The 19,711-nt window shown below is 43.1% G+C and overlaps 1 protein-coding gene across 2 annotated transcripts in view; it reads right to left on the bottom strand.

Annotated features, from left to right (window-relative positions):
• Positions 1–19,711, bottom strand: part of SH3D19 (SH3 domain containing 19) — a 245,957-nt gene that overhangs the window by 72,661 nt on the left and 153,585 nt on the right. For both annotated transcript variants that reach the window (XM_033940651.1, XM_033940641.1), the window contains exon 9: positions 8,438–8,550. In XM_033940651.1, the coding sequence (XP_033796542.1) occupies positions 8,438–8,550 (113 nt within the window). The remainder of the gene's footprint in view (positions 1–8,437; positions 8,551–19,711) is intronic.

The following is a 19,711-nucleotide window of genomic DNA, read 5'->3' on the forward strand; positions in this document are numbered from 1 at the left end:
CATGCCGACATGCATGTTTCACACTCTGCGTCAGGGCTGGGTTTCAATCGACTTTCACCATGGCTTCTTACTTAAATTAATTCTCACAAAATGGCGCCATTTGGTGAGAATGAATTTAAGTAAGAAGTCATGGTGAAAGTCGATTGAAACCCAGCCCTGATGCAGAGTACTATACATGTATGTCGGCATGTGGTTTGGCAATATGCAGATTATCACCCACCCAAACCCCTCCCAGGGCACTTCCCCTTGCAATTGTGCACTCTGGAAATTTAAGCACACAACTTCTAGTATACTGTTTGTTTATGGCCAATCAGGGATTTCCTTAGACTCCTCCCTAAGGAAGTCCCTGATTGGCTGGGCCCAGGCCTTTCCCAAGCATCGGGGTGTGGCCTAAGGTCAGTACTGCGGTGGAGCAGCAGGAGCAAGAGAACTTTTGCCCTTCTTCCTGCTCAAGAAGACCAAGGGACTCGGGAGGCCTGAGGAGCAGGAGGGACTGGGCATCTCTCCTGCTCCCACCGTTTCTAAAGTTACGGGGAGGGGGTGGGCTGGGCCTGGCCAGCCTACTACAGGGAGGGAGGTGGGCTGGGCCCGGCCAGGTGGTATTTGCGATGGCATTCTTCCTGCCTTGTGTTTGGCAGGGCATCAGTGTGTGTGTGTGTGGGGGGGGGGGGGGGGTTTGGGAATCGGCACACGGAACATTTTTTTAGGGGTTTGGGGAGGGAGGAGGCACTTCGGGGGGGGGGGCTTTTTTATTTTTTATTTTAACTGAGCAGTTATTTTGCGTGTGTAATACACGCGAAATATTTAAAAAATTTAAAAAGCCAGCAGAACCCTGACAGTAGTGACAGGAGGCTGTTTCTTCTGTCACTACTGTCAGGGCTTTAGCGATCCATGCAGTTGGTTGGGGGGCGTGCCTCCGATTGCCCCCATTTGCATGAAGATAGTTGGCAAATCGGTCGGCCTGCCTCCATGTGCCCTAAGTACAATTAAACGCTTAACTATCAATTAGTCCCAAAATAGTACCAATTATAGCCAACTGATTTAAGTCAATTAGCATCTAATTATTAAATTAAGTTATGCATAAATTGGAGGCACAAATTTCAACACTAGTTGCACATTTGGGCACGCAGCTTTATAGATGTAGGGGGCCTGTGTGCATATATTCCTCCACCTCTGAATCCTAAGGCTCAGAAAATACCATCTTAAAAATGAGTTTTTAAATATCCCAGCTGGGACTCAATTAACTGGGGGAGGAGAAGCAGAGCTGAAAGTCTTTCTATGGTGCCAAATATCCTTGCACTGGCCCTTGGAACAGGGTCTAGTCATTTTCTGCCACCTTTGAACAGACCCTCTAGGACAGGGGTGTCTAAGTCCCTCCTCGAGGGCCGCAATCCAGTCGGGTTTTCAGGACTTTCCCAATGAATATGCATGAGATCTGTGTTCCCCTAAACTGTTTTGTCTCCCCTATTTTAATTTTTATTGTTCATTGCTTTGTAATCCTTGAAAAAAAAGCGATTTTATCAAATACGAATTAAACTTGAAACTTAGGCATGTTTCTGTGCTGAATTCTAGCAACAGCACGCATTCCATGTGTCTGACGCAAATAGTTTGGCTCTTCATTCATGCCAATGGGTGGGAGGAACTGGCTGAGATTATAGCACAACCTCTTGTATTTGGCAACCAACCCACTCACTTCCCGATTCATCCACTGTCATGCATTGTGTTAAAAAGAAGTAAAATTGTCAGCACAAGAAGAAATGGAAGTGTCTCAAAGAAGAAGAGTCATTTTGGCAAAGATTAAAGCAAACACTTGCAGAAGTTGTCTAAAAGTGTATGTGCTCTCAGATGGGAAATGGATTGAGACTTGTATACTGCCTTTTTGTAGTTATACAACCACACTCATAAAACATAATTGTCATACTGGGACAGACCGAAGGTCCATCAAGCCCAGTATCCTGTTTCCAACAGTATAGCCAACCCAGATCCTAAGTAGTAAAACAGATTTTATGCTGCTTATCCTAGGAATAAGCAGTGGATTTCCCCAACTGTTCTTTTTTTTTTTCTAGCGTTATTCTTTTTTTTTTTAATATGCTTTATTCATTTTCAAAATTACATTAAGTGTAAAATATATTCATTCATAGTAACATTAAATATATCACTTATAAACAATCATTGGTACATTATATAAATTTTTATCCCTTCCCCTTTCCCATAAGAACATAAGAACATAAGCAATGCCTCTGCTGGGTCAGACCTGAGGTCCATCATGCCCAGCAGTCCGCTCACGCGGCGGCCCAACAGGTCCAGGACCTGTGCAGTAATCCTCTATTTATACCCCTCTATCCCCTTTTCCAGCAGGAAATTGTCCAATCCTTTCTTAAACCCCTGTACTGTACTCTGCCCTATTACTCCCTCTGGAAGCGCATTCCAGGTGTCCACCACTCGTTGGGTAAAGAAGAACTTCCTAGCATTCGTTTTAAATCTGTCCCCTTTCAATTTTTCCGAGTGCCCTCTTGTTCTTTTATTTTTCGAAAGTTTGAAGAATCTGTCCTTCTCTACTCTCTCTATGCCCTTCATGATCTTATAAGTCTCTATCATATCCCCTCTAAGTCTCCTCTTCTCCAGGGAAAAGAGACCCAGTTTCTCCAATCTCTCAGCGTATGAGAGGTTTTCCATCCCTTTTATCAAGCGTGTCGCTCTCCTCTGAACCCTCTCGAGTAACGCCATATCCTTCCTAAGGTACGGAGACCAATATTGGATGCAGTATTCCAGATGCGGGCGCACCATCGCCCGATACAATGGCAGGATAACTTCTTTTGTCCTTGTTGTAATACCCTTCTTGATTATGCCTAGCATTCTATTTGCTTTCTTAGCGGCTGTTGCGCACTGTGCCGTCGGCTTCATTGTCATGTCCACCATTACCCCCAAGTCCCTTTCTTGGTTGCTCTCATTCAATAATATCCCTCCCATCGTATAGTTGTACCTCGGGTTTCTGTTTCCAACATGCAATACTTTACATTTCTCAACGTTGAACTTCATCTGCCATCTCGCCGCCCATTCCCCCAATTTGTTCAAGTCCCTTTGCAATTCTTCGCATTCCTCCCATCCATATCTTCCATTATTATATAATATATGTAATAATAAAAATACCCCCCTCCCTATATCCTGAACTGATAATTAAAAGGGAAATAATTTTACTTAATCCTTACAATATTTTGTTAATGGTTTCCACACATCCTGAAACTTCTTAAAGTATCCCCTTTGTAAAGCAATAAATCTTTCCATTTTATAGATATGGCATAAAGAATTCCACCAAAAGTTATAATTTAATCTCCTCCAATCCTTCCAATTATATGTAATTTGCTGAATGGCAACCCCAGTCATTATTAGTAGTAATTTATTTTTTGTTAGCAGAAATCTGACTTTTTGCTCTCATTTCCATACCAAATATCACAGTATCATAAGATAATGCCACTGGGTTATCTAATAAATTATTAATTTGGTCCCAAATTGATATCCAAAAATTCATAATATATGGGCAATGAAACAATAAATGATCTAAAGTCCCTACTGTTCTATTAGGCCAGAAGGCCTAAGCTAAATAGATGACATGAGTACCAATGCTGCACTGCTGACTATAAGAGCAATTTCAAACAGGTCACATTACGTAGGTAGAGACTGATTTTGCTATTTTAGGAGCTGCAGTAAGCACTAGTGCACATTTACTACAACTTAAAATGGCTTATTACGAGATGCGCTCAGGCATCTGCAGTAATTTCCTGGCCTGCATGTAATGTAATAGAGAATGACACGGGGGCAAATTTTTCCCCATCCCCACGGGAACTCATTTTCCCATCCCATCTCCATGAGTTCTTTTTCTGTCCCTGCCCCATTCCTGCAAGCTCCATCCTCATCTGCACAAGCCTCAAGCACTTTAAAATCATAAATGCTCAAGGCTTGTGCAGTTAAGGCAGAGCTTACAGGAATGGGGCAGGGACAGCGAGAAAACTCGCAGGGACGGGGACGGGGAAATTGAGTTTCTGACAAATATGTCCCCGTGTCATTCTCTAACTTGTAATTAAACTCTGGAATTCATTGCTAGAGAATGTGGTTAAAGCAGTTAGCTTAGCAGACTTTAAAAATTGTTTGGATAATTTCCTAAAAGAGAATTCCATAAGCCATTATTAAGATGGACTTGGGGAAATCCATTGTTTATTCCTAGGATAAGCAGCATAAAATCTGTTTTACTACTCGGGATCTAGCTAGGTACTTGGGACCTGCGTTGGCCACTGTTGGAAACAGGATACTGGGCTTGATGGACCTTTGGTCTGTCCCAGTACAGCAACTCTTATGTTATGTTATGTCCTTGTGCTATTCTAGCACGAAAATGCAAAGGGCAGGGAGTACCAAGAGGCAGAGCAGGGTGGGACACAGGCACAGCTCCCACTTAATAAGTGCAACTGAATTGTAAGTTGTGTATGTCCCTGCTGCACTTAGGCACCTGCACTTACACCAGCTTTGGACATTTAAATACTAGATGTGCAGTTATCGGGTATTGCTAGTATTTTATAACAGAACCTAGGTGCCCAGGTTCTGTTACCAGCAGAGGGTCCCACTGTGTGGCCTAGGGGTGTCTAAATTGCTGCCTGTGTGTGTAGTGGTGCATGCATTAATTCGAATCCTGGCACTTAAATAAACATGGTCGTCACCACTACTGCTGAGTACTGGGCCCATTATATATTATTTATATACTATAGGGGCCACCAGGGTATGAAGTTAGGGACAGGCAAAGGAACATGGACTGGTAAATCTGAGCCCTCTTCATACACTCAAAGACTCTGTTATGGTCAGCTCAACACTCTTGAAAAGACAGAGGACATGTCGAAATAGACTTTCTAACATCAAAATCAGACCTAGAAACAACTTGACCAAAGCTCTGGAGGAAAGAATTCCAGTGGTTAGAATGACCTTGCAATGAGAAGTTTCTAAGCTAAGGTTGAGCAGAGGGAGAACAAAAAAAAAAAAATCACCGAAAATGGCTGAGAAGGGGGTGGAGACACAACTCTGGCTTCTAAGCACCATGGCGTCTTGCTACCCATATGCTCCATGAGCATCTCAAATTTGATAAACAGCTATGATATTTAGAAAATGAAAGCTGAGATAAGTTTGGAAGCAGCTCCTCAGAGAACCTGGAAACAAAACATTATTTAACATAATAAGATACCCAATGGAGTCCTACAAGCCATAAAACACTATTATAGTGCACTTGTGACTTTTAAATGGTTTAGATATCACATTTGTGTAGTCCATTAATACAACCCAAGGGCTTAATTTGAGAAGAAAATACCCCACCAGACACTTTAATTAGGCAAGCTAGAAAAAATACAAATGTTGGATTGAATGGATAACAGAGAACATTGCTTAGCTTAAACTTCTCCACTATACAATAATTAATTATTGAAGTTAGTTGAATAAAAATGGTATTTTTTTTAGTAACTTAACAACATTGTCTTCCTCCCCACCAAAAAAATAAATTTGACCCAAGGAAAACAGCAATACTTGTCCTTCTAAAATAGTTCTGTACTGAGAATAATAAATGCAAAACCAATCTCTTCTTTCCAGTGGAATCTTACAAAATTAAATCAAATGGGGAAGCAGATGAACAACCAAAGGTCACAGTAGAAGAACATGGCAGAGGCCAGGTTCAGTACTGAAATCATGCTGCCCTCTGAAGTTTCACTCATGCTAGCGACTATATAAGACCCCATTAAACTAATGTGTACAATTCTCTCCCTTTCCCCCTTCAAAACCCCTCTATAACCCAACAGGGCTGGTTTTAGTTTTAAAGGGACCCAGGACAGAAGTTAAGGAGGGGGCCCCTTTTCTACCTATCTGTCTCCCAATTTCCCCACCCATCTTTAAATTACAGGATCCGAGGCAACATGGCTTTACAAAAGGTAAATCGTGCCAAACGAACCTGATTGAATTTTTTGATTGGGTGACCAGAGAGCTGGATCGAGGACATATGCTAGATGTAATTTACTTAGATTTCAGCAAAGCCTTTGATACAGTTCCTCATAGGAGGCTGTTGAACCAAATTGAAGGGCTGAAGTTAGGACCCAAAGTGGTGAACTGGATTAGAAATTGGCTGTCGGACAGACGCCAGAGGGTGGTGGTTAATGGAAGGCGCTCGGAGGAAGGAAAGGTGAGTAGTGAAGTCCCTCAGGGTTCGGTGCTGGGGCCAATCCTGTTCAATATGTTTGTGAGTGACATTGCTGAAGGGTTAGAAGGAAAAGTGTGCCTTTTTGCAGATGATACCAAGATTTGTAACAGAGTAGACACTGAAGAGGGAGTGGAAAATATGAAAAAGGATCTGCAAAAGTTAGAGGAATGGTCTAATGCTTGGCAACTAAAATTCAATGCAAAGAAATGCAGAGTAATGCATTTGGGGATTAATAATAGGAAGGAATCGTATATGCTGGAGGAGAGAAGCTGATATGCACGGACGGGGGGAGGGACCTTGGGGTGATAGTGTCCGAAGATCTAAAGGCAAAAAAACAGTGTGACAAGGCAGTGGCTGCTGCCAGAAGGATGCTGGGCTGTATAAAGAGAGGCGTAGCCAGTAGAAGGTGTTGATGCCCCTGTACAGGACATTGGTAAGGCCCCATTTGGAGTATTGTGTTCAGTTTTAGAGACTGTATCTGGCGAAGAACGTAAGAAGACTTGAAGCGGTCCAGAGGAGGGTGACAAAAATGATAGGAGGCTTGCGCCAGAAGACTTATGAGGAAAGACTGGAAGCCCTGAATATGTATACCATAGAGGATAGGAGAGACAGGGGAGATATGATTCAGACGTTCAAATACTTGAAGGGTATTAACGTAGAACATAATCTTTTCCAGAGAAAGGAAAATGGTAAAACCAGAGGACATAATTTGAGGTTGAGGGGTGGTAGATTCAAAGGCAATGTTAGGAAATTCTATTTTATGGAGAGGGTGGTGGATGCCTGGAATGCGCTCCCGAGAGAGGTGGTGGAGAGTAAAACTGTGACTGAGTTCAAAGAAGCGTGGGATGAACACAGGATCTAGAATCAGAAAATAATATTAAAAATTGAACTAAGGCCAGTACTGAGCAGACTTGCACGGTCTGTGCCTGTATATGGCCATTTGGTGGAGGATGGGCTGGGGAGGCCTTCAATGGCTAGGAGGGTGTAGATGGGCTGGAGTAGGTTTTAACAGAGATTTCGGCAGTAGGAACCCAAGCACAGTACCGGGTAGAGCTTTGGATTCTTGCCCAGAAATAGCTAAGAAGAAAAAAAGAAAAAGAAAAAAAATTTAAAAATTTAAATTGAATCAGGTTGGGCAGACTGGATGGAGCATTCGGGTCTTTATCTGCCGTCATCTACTATGTTACTATGACTTCTTCACACACAAAACACGGACAAACCTTCACCAAATACAGAACAATGGATCACAAATTAGAAATAGAAATATGAATACCAAAACTGAACTGGAAACCCCAAAAATTAACTCTGCAAGTACTTCATTTTGTACTGAACACAAACAGTGGCATAACCATGAGAAGGGGCTGGGCATCCCACTTTGAGCTTAGGCCTCTTCAAAATGAACATCTCCCTTGATGCATATGGTGGAAATCCCCAAGCCTTATCAGCTGATGACCACATCCTTCCCCTCCTTAGATCCAGTGACCAGAACTTTCAACGTTCTGTAGCTAGTTCTGTATTACAGAACCACTGGCTTCCCACCCCCATCCCCACCTTCCGCTTGGCTCTCATGTATGCATGAAAAAATTGGCAGCTTGAGGATACTGCCACTAGCTGCAAAGTTTGGAGACTTATGGTTGCTAGACTGGAGGAAGAGCTCTTCAGTTGCCAGCTCAATTATTTATATTTTGCATTCAAGCGGAGAGAAAATTTGTTGCCCATCCACCCATTTTGGGCTCCAGCCCCTCCCCACAAATCAGCTGCATGGCTATGCCACTGACTACAATAAAAAAATATTTGTGATGCACATATCCCACAGATAACATATTCCAGTTAATACATTCAAATGGAGCAAGAGAGGAGAAAAAAATGAAAGAGAATTAGTAAAAGATAGAGAAAAAGCAGAAAGAGAAACTGGGACCAAGATGATGGAAAAATAAAATGTCCAGACACCAAGGTAGACAAAGGAATATTTACTTTTTTGAGGGTATGTTGGAACGTTGCATTGAAAAACAAAGTGCCCCAATTACAGAGAACATTTTCCCCCCAAGTAGAGAGTATTAGTTTACAACCACAAAAAAGTTTTAAGGGGGAAAAAAAAATCATTTATAATATAAAAGGCTGTTATTTATAATGTGGAAGACTTGACCCCTTTGAGACATCTCAAGATTTTGCAGAAGGGTTCTTACCTTAAGAAACATAAAGCAACAAACTTACCACATTTCCTGTTCGGGTATCCCTGCTGCTCTTTCCACCTGGAATACTGAACTGGTTTCCAATAGGCTTATTAGCAGGAAGAGGTGGAGGGACTTGTAAGTCTTCCAATACACCTGAAATAGCAACCACATCATGTAAGAATCATATCACTTGAGTTCAAGGGCTTTAAAATTAATTAGGAGCGTAAAAAGTGCCTCACTGAAAAACTCATTGAAAAACTTCTGCTTGGAAAAAATAGGTACAGTGGTGCCTCACACAACGAACTTAATTGGTTCCAGGAGCAAGTTTGTTATGTGAAAAGTTCGTTATGTGAAACGCGTTTTCCCATAACAATACATGTTAAAAAAAATAATTCGTTCTGTAGCATAAAATATGCTAAGATGACATAAAAAAAGATAAATTTTTTGTTATTATTTTTATTTAGATACATCTAAAAACATACATCTCCCTGTCCTTTTACTTCCACTATCTTCCTATCCCATCTCTATTCCCTTTTGTCCCTCTCCCCATGATCAATCATCTCACCACCTCTCTCTTCCCTCACCCTCAGGGTTCAAGATTGCTTCCACTCTTTTTCCTGTTGTTCTCTCTGCCTGTCACCCTATGATTTAGCATCCCTTCTGCCCTTGTCCAATATTTCCCCTTCTCTCCCTCCCTCTCATCCCCTGCTCCAACATACCGTATTTCGACTGCCCTTCCATCCCCAGGCCTGCCAACTTCCACTCATTTACTGCTTTCTCCCACCTCTGCCAAAGCCCGCCCCCCCCCCCGCAGTGATCGGCAACACCAGGCACCCCCCCTCAATCGGTGAAACAGGGCCCCCCTCGATCGGCGAAACAAGGCCCCCCCTCAATCGGTGAAACAGGGCCCCCCCTCGATCGGTGAAACAGGGCCGGCGACTGCTTTCTCCCGCTGCTGTTGAAGTCTGTAAACAACTTTAACACAAGCCACGGTGCTCTAACAGTGCGTATGCTGCCAACGGCTTCCTTCCTCCTTCCTCTCCCCTCATGATGTAACTTCCCATTTGGTTGATGGAGGAGGAGGAGGGTAGCCGGTAGCGTCACGCACACTGCGCGGAAGGATGCAGCTCGGGCGACTTCGTTGTGTGAAACGAAGTCCGTTGTACGAATCAAGACAAGAAGTTCGTTGTGCGCAGCGTTCGCTGTGCGAGGCGTTCGTTATGCGAGGCACCACTGTATAGGGAATGGGACTTGTATATTGCATTTTCTGTGTGGTTTACATAATCAAAGTGGACTATCTAATTTAATCTATTTCTGCGTCGCTCATACCTAGGCAGGCTCAAGGCGACTTTTAGAGAGGAGCGATGGGCGAGGAGGGAGAAGGGCGGGAGGAGAGGGGGGAGAGAGTAGGGAAGAGGGGTAGATAGGAGGGGGTAGGGGAAGAGGGAGAGGAAGTGTAATTAGGGGGAAGGAGAGGATGCAGGAGATTAAATGTCGAATAGATGAGTTTTCAGTCTCTTCCGAAATATGGTGTGGTTAGGTTCTGTTCTAGTCGTTTCTGTAAGATCGTTCCAAGTTTTTACTCCTAGAAAGGTAAGCATGGAGTGGAAAACACGTTTGTACTGATGGGATGTTTGTGGATGGGAGATTTAGAAGTATCCTGTTGAGGGTTCTGCGGGAAGCAGACCATGCCATAGAGATGCCATAGGATTACATGGCACAACAATACACTCCAAATTTTGCCAAAAAGTCCTACAATAGAAATAACACAAAAAGGCAACCTAGTCACATCAAGGTTTGTGAGGGGGACACTCAGGGCACCAGAAAATGACTTACAACCCAAAATTAAATAAATATGTTGTAGATAAAGAGTGAAGGGTGCTCTCAGTGTGAACCATCAGTGATAGGAGCACAGCTCCGACACTTCACTTCTGGGTCAAGGCGGTAAGCTTCCACCCCCACACCATCATCGAGCACCCTAAGTGTGCTGCAAATTAAAGGGACCAGTGTCCACTAAATCAAACAAATCAATTAGTTAAAGTGAGTAAATCAAACTCAACACGGAAAACCTGAGCGACCCCCAAACAAACCCTGCCAGCCAGACCCCCCGGACCACACAACAAAGTCATACGTCACCATACAAAAAATGCCAAATAAATACAATACTTATCTGAAACTAATAAACACCAAACCGCGCCAGGAGAAAAGGTTCGACCACGCTGGTTTCGGGAGGAGCCTTCTTCAGGAACCTGACCCCCGACGGAACACAAACAAATGAACGGAGAGGTCGGCTGGAGGGCGGGGTGCCCGGGCGGAAGAGCACACACGCCTAAAACGGATCCCAAGGCGACGTCATGCACAAACCAACCAATCATACAACAACATACGGACCAATCACACACAGGGTCAAAAACACGCCCATAAATACACACACCGCACAAAGAACAAAGAAAAACGTAACCCATCCTGCACACAAACCAGTAACTCCAGCCAGAAAACCCCCCACTGCAACCTGAAACCCAAAACTAAGGACCCAGTTAAATGATAGTGTTCCATTCCACACTTTCATTAAGACCATTGGGATAGACAGATTGCAACTGGAAAATCCAATATTGTTCCCTAAGATTCAAATGGGACTGTCTATCCCCCCTGAAATCCCAAGGAACTTGCTCAAGCACGAACCAAGACAGATCAGTAAACCGATGTCCAAGTTCAGCACAGTGCGGCACAAGAGGGGCAGAGTGAGATCCAGTACGAATCCGGCTTCTGTGTTCTTGCAACCTAACTCTGATCCTTCTGCTGGTCCGCCCCACATAGCACAACGCACATGGGCAGATAATGACGTAAACTACCCATTCAGAATCACAAGACGTTTGAGATCTGAGATGGTAAGTGCGTTGGGTCCGAGGATGTTGCCAGTTGGAAATAGACAAAGATAGGGGGCACATATCACAGTGGCCACATGGTTTGTGGCTGCCCCCAATAGAAGCCCGGCTTCTCGTGGACAATAAGTCTTTCAAATTTTTAGGAAGGGCAAAAGCTATGCAGGGAGACTCCTTGAAGGCGAGATGGTAATCCAAAACATGCCAATGCTTTCTCACGATGTTCGCTATCTGATGGGCTTGATTGGAAAACGATATAACGCACACTTGCTGGTCTAAAGGTGGCCTGATGGCAGGAGACCGTAATAGCTCAGGGTTGGCATAACGTGCTCTACGATAAGCCCTTCTGATAGTCCAATCAGGATAGCCACGGGCCTTAAAACGTTGGAATAATAACTTGGCTTGAGCCTTGAACTCTACCAAAGACGAGCAGATACGGCGAATCCTGAGGAACTGCCCCACAGGCAACGATTGACGCAACCTGGCAGGATGACAGCTGATATAATGTAAATATGAAGTCCGATTTGTGGACTTCCGAAAAACTGTCGTAACCAATTGCCCATCAGTTTTGCTGACCATAGTGTCCAGATAGGTGACACTAGTTACATTGACAGTGGCAGTAAACTTCAGATGCCTGTCAAGAGTATTAAGCCAGGTCAAAAATTCATAAAACCTGGCCCTGGTGTCAGTCCATATAAGGAACACATCGTCGATATAACGAAGCCATATGGCAATGTGCGACATCCACCCAGATGAGTATAACAACTTCTCCTCAAAATTTGTGACGTAAAGATTAGCCACACTAGGGGCCATGGCTGTGCCCATGGCTACCCCGTGTGTTTGGAGATAAAACTCCCCACGCACCTCAAAAAAGTTTTTTTGTAACACCAAGGTGGCTAATTGCATGAGAAAAGCTTTAGTTATACAATGGTGAATGGACCCCCCAGATAAATGCTGTTCAACAATCTTTAAAGCTTCAGTCTGGGGTATATTGCTATATAAAGCTTCCAAGTCCATGGTTATGAGTAGATCAGACTGTTGCACTTTAATGGCCTCAATTCTGTTGAGAAAGTTGGTAGTGTCTAATACAAAAGACCGAGCCTGAGCAACCCTGGGTTTCAAGAAGTGGTCAACCATTTTGGATAAGGGTTCAAGAATGGTACCCCGGAGCGACACAATGGGTCTGCCCGGGGGGTCATTAAGAGTTTTATGAATTTTGGGTACAGTGTAAAAGTGAGGGCTGCGGCTGGGAGGCTGAGATAAATATCTGGCCTCAGATTTGGTGATGATATTATCCTGCAATGCCCCTTGCACGATGGTGGCAATTTCCATACACAGAGTGGGGGAGGGATCCTCCTCAAGTTTAGTGTACCAATCTGCATTGGAAATGTGAGCATCCACTTGGGCACTGTATTGGGCCGCAGATTGAACGACCACAGCCCCGCCCTTATCGGCGGGTTTAATGTCCAAGTTGGGGGCGTTCTTAAGGGCCTCCAGAGCAAGCTGCTGAGCCCTGGTGATATTAACAAATTGACGACCAGAACGAACCTTCCGGAGCTGGTCAATATCACGTAGTACCAGATCACGGAATACTCTGATGTGAGCATCAATGGGCCCCGGAGGGATCCAATGAGATTTAACCCTAAATAAAGAGTCATCCCGGGGCCCCTCCTGGGTGGAGAAAAACAGCTTGATCTGGAGGCCCCTGACGAACCTAGCCACATCCCTGTGCACTGTAAAAAGATCCAAGGCAGTGGTGGGAACGAAGGAAAGTCCCTTCTCCAACAATTGAATCTGTGCGTTAGAGAGGGAAACCCCCGATATGTTGACCACTAGGGACCCCTCGCTGCCTGCGAACGAGTCACCGGAAGATTGTATGTCTGAACTGCGTTGCGGTCCGGGTATCCCCTGCGACCCAGGGACCGTCTTCTTGGGCCTCTCCTGGAGCCTCGGCCTAAAAAACGAGCTGACCCCATGTAAGAGCTACGTCCACTAGAATCACTGGAGGACGAGCCATCATCGGTAGGATACGTGGTAACCTGAGGCACTAACATAGAGGAACCTTGAGGCTGCATCCAGGAGTATACATACCCCGATGCATAATCCTCAGCATCCCTATGAAATTTCTTAATTTTACCCTATTTGATTTTATTACGATAATGCTCGTGAGATGCCTGTAACTCTGGCAGACACTGTTTTAGGCGTGTGTGCTCTTCCGCCCGGGCACCCCGTCCTCCAGCCGACCTCTCCGTTCGTTTGTTTGTGTTCCGTCGGGGGTCAGGTTCCTGAAGAAGGGCTCCTCCCGAAACCAGCGTGGTCGAACCTTTTCTCCTGGCGCGGTTTGGCGTTTATTAGTTTCAGATAAGTATTGTATTTATTTGGCATTTTTTGTATGGTGACGTGTGACTTTGTTGTGTGGTCCGGGGGGTCTGGCTGGCAGGGTTTGTTTGGGGGGGGTCGCTCAGGTTTTCCGTGTTGAGTTTGATTTACTCACTTTAACTAATTGATTTGTTTGATTTAGTGGACACTGGTCCCTTTAATTTGCAGCACACTTAGGGTGCTCGATGATGGTGTGGGGGTGGAGGCTTACCGCCTTGACCCAGAAGTGAAGTGTCGGAGCTGTGCTCCTATCACTGATGGTTCACACTGACAGCACCCGTCACTCTTTATCTACAACATATTTATTTAATTTTGGGTTGTAAGTCATTTTCTGGTGCCCTGAGCGTCCCCCTCACAAACCTTGATGTGACTAGGTTGCCTTTTTGTGTTATAGGATTACATGGGGCAATGCAGTGTTAAGTGTTACGTGACTTGCTCAGAGTGATAAGGAGCTGCAGTGGGAATTGAACTAACAACTTCAGGCTGAGGCAGCTGCTCTAACCACTAGGCCACGCCTCCAAAATTCTTCATGGTTGATGCTAGACATGGAACTACCCTTAACAGGAAATGTTTGGCCGAAGCTATTGCTTCACTTAGTGGTGCCACCAGTTAAGAGAATGAAGAACTCACATACCCGAATCAACGTGTTATCCTTATGTTAAAAAGTATTTTATTTTGGGATTCACCAAAAATTATAAGCAAAAGCTCGGATTCTCTAAAGAGCGTTGTTGTCAATGGCTGCCTTAAGAGTGGTCGCTGGTCGCATGTAATCACGTGATGGTGTGGTATAGAGCAGCGGTTCCCAACCCTGTCCTGGAGGACCACCAGACAGTCGGGTTTTTGGGATAACCCTAATGAATATGCACGAGATAGATTTGCATGTAACGGAGGTAGCAGGCATGCAGATCTGCTCCATGCATATTCATTAGGGCTATCCTGAAAACCTGGCTGGCTGGTGGTCCCCCCAGGACAGGGTTGGGGAACCATTGGTATAGAGAATCGCGTCTCCAGCAAAGATAGGCACCGGGAATGTAGGCCAGGGATTTCAAGGCCTACATTTCTGGCACCTACCTTTGATGTGAATCAGGCCTCCAGAGGTGCTTACCAGCGCCTAATGTCACTTCCGGCGTCAGCCACATCGGTAGGCGCTTCTGGTGGTGCAATTTCAGCACTGTTTAAACACCGGTAGGTGTCTTGAAATTTTATTCAAGTACAATTTGAAATGGCGTTTCCCTCCCTATGATGGGAGGGATGTTACTGAAGAAGAGTACCCAAGAAAGGGACTTAAGGGTAATGGTGAACATGACAATGAAGCCGACGGCACAGTGCGGAGCGGCCGCTAGGAGAGCGAATAGAATGCTAGGTATAATCAAGAAGGGTATTTCTACCAGAACGAAAGAAGTTATCCTGCCGTTGTATCGGGTGATGGTGCATCCACATCTGGAGTACTGCGTCCAATATTGGTCGCCGTACCTTAAGAAGGATATGGTGTTACTCGAGAGGGTTCAGAGGAGAGCGACACATCTGATAAAAGGTATGGAAAGCCTTTCATATGCTGAGAGATTGGAGAAACTGGGACTCTTTTCCCTGGAGAAGAGGAGACTTAGAGGGGATATGATAGAGACTTACAAGATCATGAAGGGCATAGAGAGAGTAGAGAGGGACAGATTCTTCAAACTTTCGAAAAATAGAAGAACGAGAGGGCATTTGGAAAAGTTGAAAGGGGACAGATTCAAAATGAATGCTAGGAAGTTCTTCTTTACCCAACGTGTGGTGGACACCTGGAATGCGCTTCCAGAGGACGTAATAGGGCAGAGTACGGTACTAGGGTTCAAGAAAGGATTGGACACTTTCCTGCTGGAAAAGGGGATAGAGGGGTATAGATAGAGGATTACTGCACAGGTCCTGGACCTGTTGGGCCACTACGTGAGCGGACTGCTGGGCACGATGGAGCTCAGGTCTGACCCAGCGGATGCATTGCTTATGTTTCTCTTAATTTAGACGCCAGCAGGGCACCTACCAGCGCCTAAGTTAAGATGCAGTTTATAGAATTTCCCCCAAACTGAACAAACTAATTGTTGAATAAGTAATCAAAATGTATCCTTTACGTCTATTCAATGGGGGTTATCTTTCTCTCATCACAATTTAGATTTGGCTCTTACGTTTTAAAGCAGTGGTATTCAACCCAGTCCTCAGGGACCACCTTGCCAGTCAGGTTTTCAGGATATCTACAATGAATATGGATGACGGAGACTGTGAAAACCTGACTGGCCAGGTGGTCCCTGAGGACTGGGTTGAATACCAGTGTTTTAGAGCATAAATTGCATGAAAATACATAGCTTCATAGGGGGTTCACAAAATCTCTCCCCGCCCCCCCCAACAAATAAGGAATCCTCAGCAATGAAAAAGGGGCCTGTAACTTTGTATCTTGCACCCTTGTCAGGACCCTGGGATCTAGCTAATCAAATTCCAAAACCCGCATTGGGAATCGAGGTTCACTTCCTGCTGTTCCAGCCTGATGGGCCGCCGCGGGAGCGGACCGCTGGGCACGATGGACCTCTGGTCTGACTCAGCGGAGGCAACTTCTTATGTTCTTATGTTCTATTGAACATGCCATATAGAAATGACCTTACATTTTTGACACTGTGAGATGATCTGCTGTTTTTCATGCCCTCTTAGTCCTAGTATTTTTGGAAAGAGTAAACAAGAGTTTCACATCTACTTGTCTCAACTTTCCATACATATGCAAAATCTTCATCAACGATCCATAATCTTAGTACAAAACTTTGCAACTTATCTGCTGTGTCGTATGGTATAAACGGGGAATGAGAATGGGACTTGTGTACTGCTTTTTTGTGGTTACACATATTGTGACAGGGAAGCTCCTGTCACTAGTTCAAAATCTGCTTTAAACCCCGTCACTAAAGCAAATGTGCCTATTCCTAAGCCAAGGAAGCTGCCCATTAACTCTATTCCCAGTGCTAAGATCTAGCAGACAGCACAGAACAGAGAAGGGATGGCAGAGAAGAACAGAATACCTGTTCCAAGCCACTATAATCCCTTTTATAAACCATCTGTTAATTCTCCTGTGAAACTTCTGGTCAGGCAATCTGACACAGCAAGGGTTAAGGAAAGGGGTGGAGCTGACAGGCAGAATGTGGTTAGAGCACCAGTGAATGTTCCCCAGCAGAATAAATCAAGGCCAGCTGAGAACACACACAGGAAATCAGGAACCTGGAGGGAAGGATGTTCCTCACAGAACAGGAAACTGAAGGCTAGAAGCTCTGTGTTACTGTCTTCTATTAAAAAACCTCCTGTCCCACAGCACTGCTATGCTGACAAAACTCTGCTTCCTAAGCAGAAGCTAACTGGAAGGGAAAAGTTCTTTGAGCAGGGCTGGCCAAATACTGCTCCAGAGGATAGCTTGTATCAACTTCAGAGAGTGAAGAGTCTATTATGGAAGTAGAGAGATATGTCTCTGAGGGGGATGAAATGGATTGCAGCCCTAAACTATATGTCTGAATGCAGCATGTGTGTGGGAAGGGAATGAATGTTTGTTTCATAACAATGGTCTAAAGTACTTAAAGAATCATGTCTGTCCTCATGTGGGACTGTATAATGAATGAGAGTTTGATGTGTGAATGTGAAGATTGCATAATAGCAGAAATTAAACCAGAATCCCTGTATGCAAGCAAAGCTTAATGAGGGGGGGATGGGCTTGTCGTATCATTATAAACATTATGCATTACCAAAGTTTATTTTAAATTTTCATTTTTTAGAGATGCAAATTAAGATATGTTGTTTTTCTTTATTATTATCGTTTTAATCATTGTTATTTTTATCATTGTTGTTTTCAAGTACTGCCTTATCATTATTTCTCTTATATCATTGTAAATGTGATACATTACCAAGGTTAATTCTAGATTTCATGTTCATTTTTAGATATGTTAATTTAGACATGCTGTTTCTATTTATTTGCTGTTTTATTTGTATTATCAATGTTTTTCATTAATTATATGTTATTTTTTTCTTCTATATTTCCTTATTTTGTACATTGGATTTTTTTAACCTTCTAAAAGAACCCCTGAGAAACGCTAATTTTACCGAAATACTGCCCCATGATTCCATTGCTTGTGTGTTTAGTTTTATACAATATTGGAATAAAGCATTTGCATTTTAAACTCCTGTGTCCAAGGACTGGCTCCACGTGGTGTGGTTTGAGGTTTAAGTAGGGCAAACCTCCTTAAAAATGTTGAGTAACGATATTCTAATCATGTGCACCTGATGTGATACACCTGTGTGTGATTTGAGCCACTTTAAGTGGGAGGATATGTGGGGGTGTCCTAATTTATTCCTCAGTTAAAATACACATTTTTGTGGATATCTTTTGTTTCACGAGTAAATTAAGGAAAATATTTTGCCACTTTCTTTTCCAGAGATAAATAAAAAACTAAAAAGATTTGATATCGACATGTGAACATTTAATTTTTTTCACATGACTGTATGACCTACTGAAAAATTGGAATTCAATTAGTTCTGACATTTTGGAAGTGATTGCTCTTATGAAATCAAGGATTAGAAATAAAACCAAAACTATTCCTTGGTATAATGATAAGTTATTACATCAGAAGCAACTTTGCAGATGAATGGAAAAAGTTTGGAAGAAGGATAAACTTGAAATGTCTAGATTAAATTGGAGGAAGGAAATTAATTCATCAGTATAATCTTTTATTATTCTCGGAAGAGTGGTGCAACAGTTATTACCACCAATTCTCTCTTCCGATAGGGATATTTCTGATTAGATAGTTGTATAACATTGCTAGAAACATGGATCCGATCACATCTGCCAACACGAAATACTGTTAAAACTAAATTTTTGGTAGACTATCTGAGAAGGATTGCAACTTTGTGATGGTTTGAAATTTGTGATGTACTGATGTCTTCTTGATTGGATTTATGAATGTTTTATTGTAATTCGCTTAGGTTTTAAACAAGTTTCAAGTTTATTAGGTTTTTATATACCGCCTATCAAGGTTATCTAAGCGGTTTTACAATCAGGTACTCAAGCATTTTCCCTATCTGTCCCGGCAGGCTCACAGTCTATCTAACGTACCTGGGGCTATGGAGGACTGAGTGACTTGCCCAGGGTCACAAGGAGCAGCGTGGGGTTTGAACCCACAACCCCAGGGTGCTGAGGCTGTAGCGCCAACCACTGCGCCACACACTCCTAAAATAAATGAATGAATGATTAAATAAACAATTGGTCAAACAACAAACATTTCGAATGATAATATTCTTAAATTAACAAACCTAAATTTTAATTTTTAATCTAATTTAAAGATCCTAGGTGTTATACTAACAAGTATATTGACTCCTGAACAACAGATATAGCAAATGCTTTGGTGAACAAAACTTTAGTGAGAAAATTGAGAATCAGAAATTGTTTAGCTCCAATGGCTTTCAAAATAGTTGTACAAAGTCTTATCCTAGGACAACTGGATTATTGTAATGGTATCTACATGGGTTGTTCTAAATTTCTATTGAAAAAAATTCAAAGTGTATCTACTTGATTGTTGGTGTGAACAGATAAGAGTGACACCTATTTTTAGATCGCCACATTAGTTACCTACAGAAGCACGTATTCATTTTTAATATTCTTTACAGAGATACTCTCTTAGATGATGAATATCAAATTTCCTTCTTCAATTAGAGCTGCTATATCTAGAAACCCATTACTATTGCAATTTCTAAGCCCAAAAGGCCTTTGATCTAAGACTATTTTTGCATCTACATTTGCTTATCTTGGAGTACAGATTTGGAACAACCTCCATATTCAAACAAGAACATTTGGTAAATAGGGTTCGTTCAACAAACATTCGAAGGCCTTCTTTTTCAAGAAATTTTTAATAAATACTTAATTGAATTAAAGAATAATGAAGAAATATGACCACACCACAGAAGCATACTACAAATCACATTGGCACCCAATACAAGCCAGAGTACACTTCAAATTCCACTTTCTTCTTTTCAAATCTATAAATGGAGACAGCCCT

Source organism: Geotrypetes seraphini, chromosome 1 (assembly GCF_902459505.1).
Source record: "Geotrypetes seraphini chromosome 1, aGeoSer1.1, whole genome shotgun sequence".
NCBI lineage: Eukaryota > Metazoa > Chordata > Amphibia > Gymnophiona > Dermophiidae > Geotrypetes > Geotrypetes seraphini.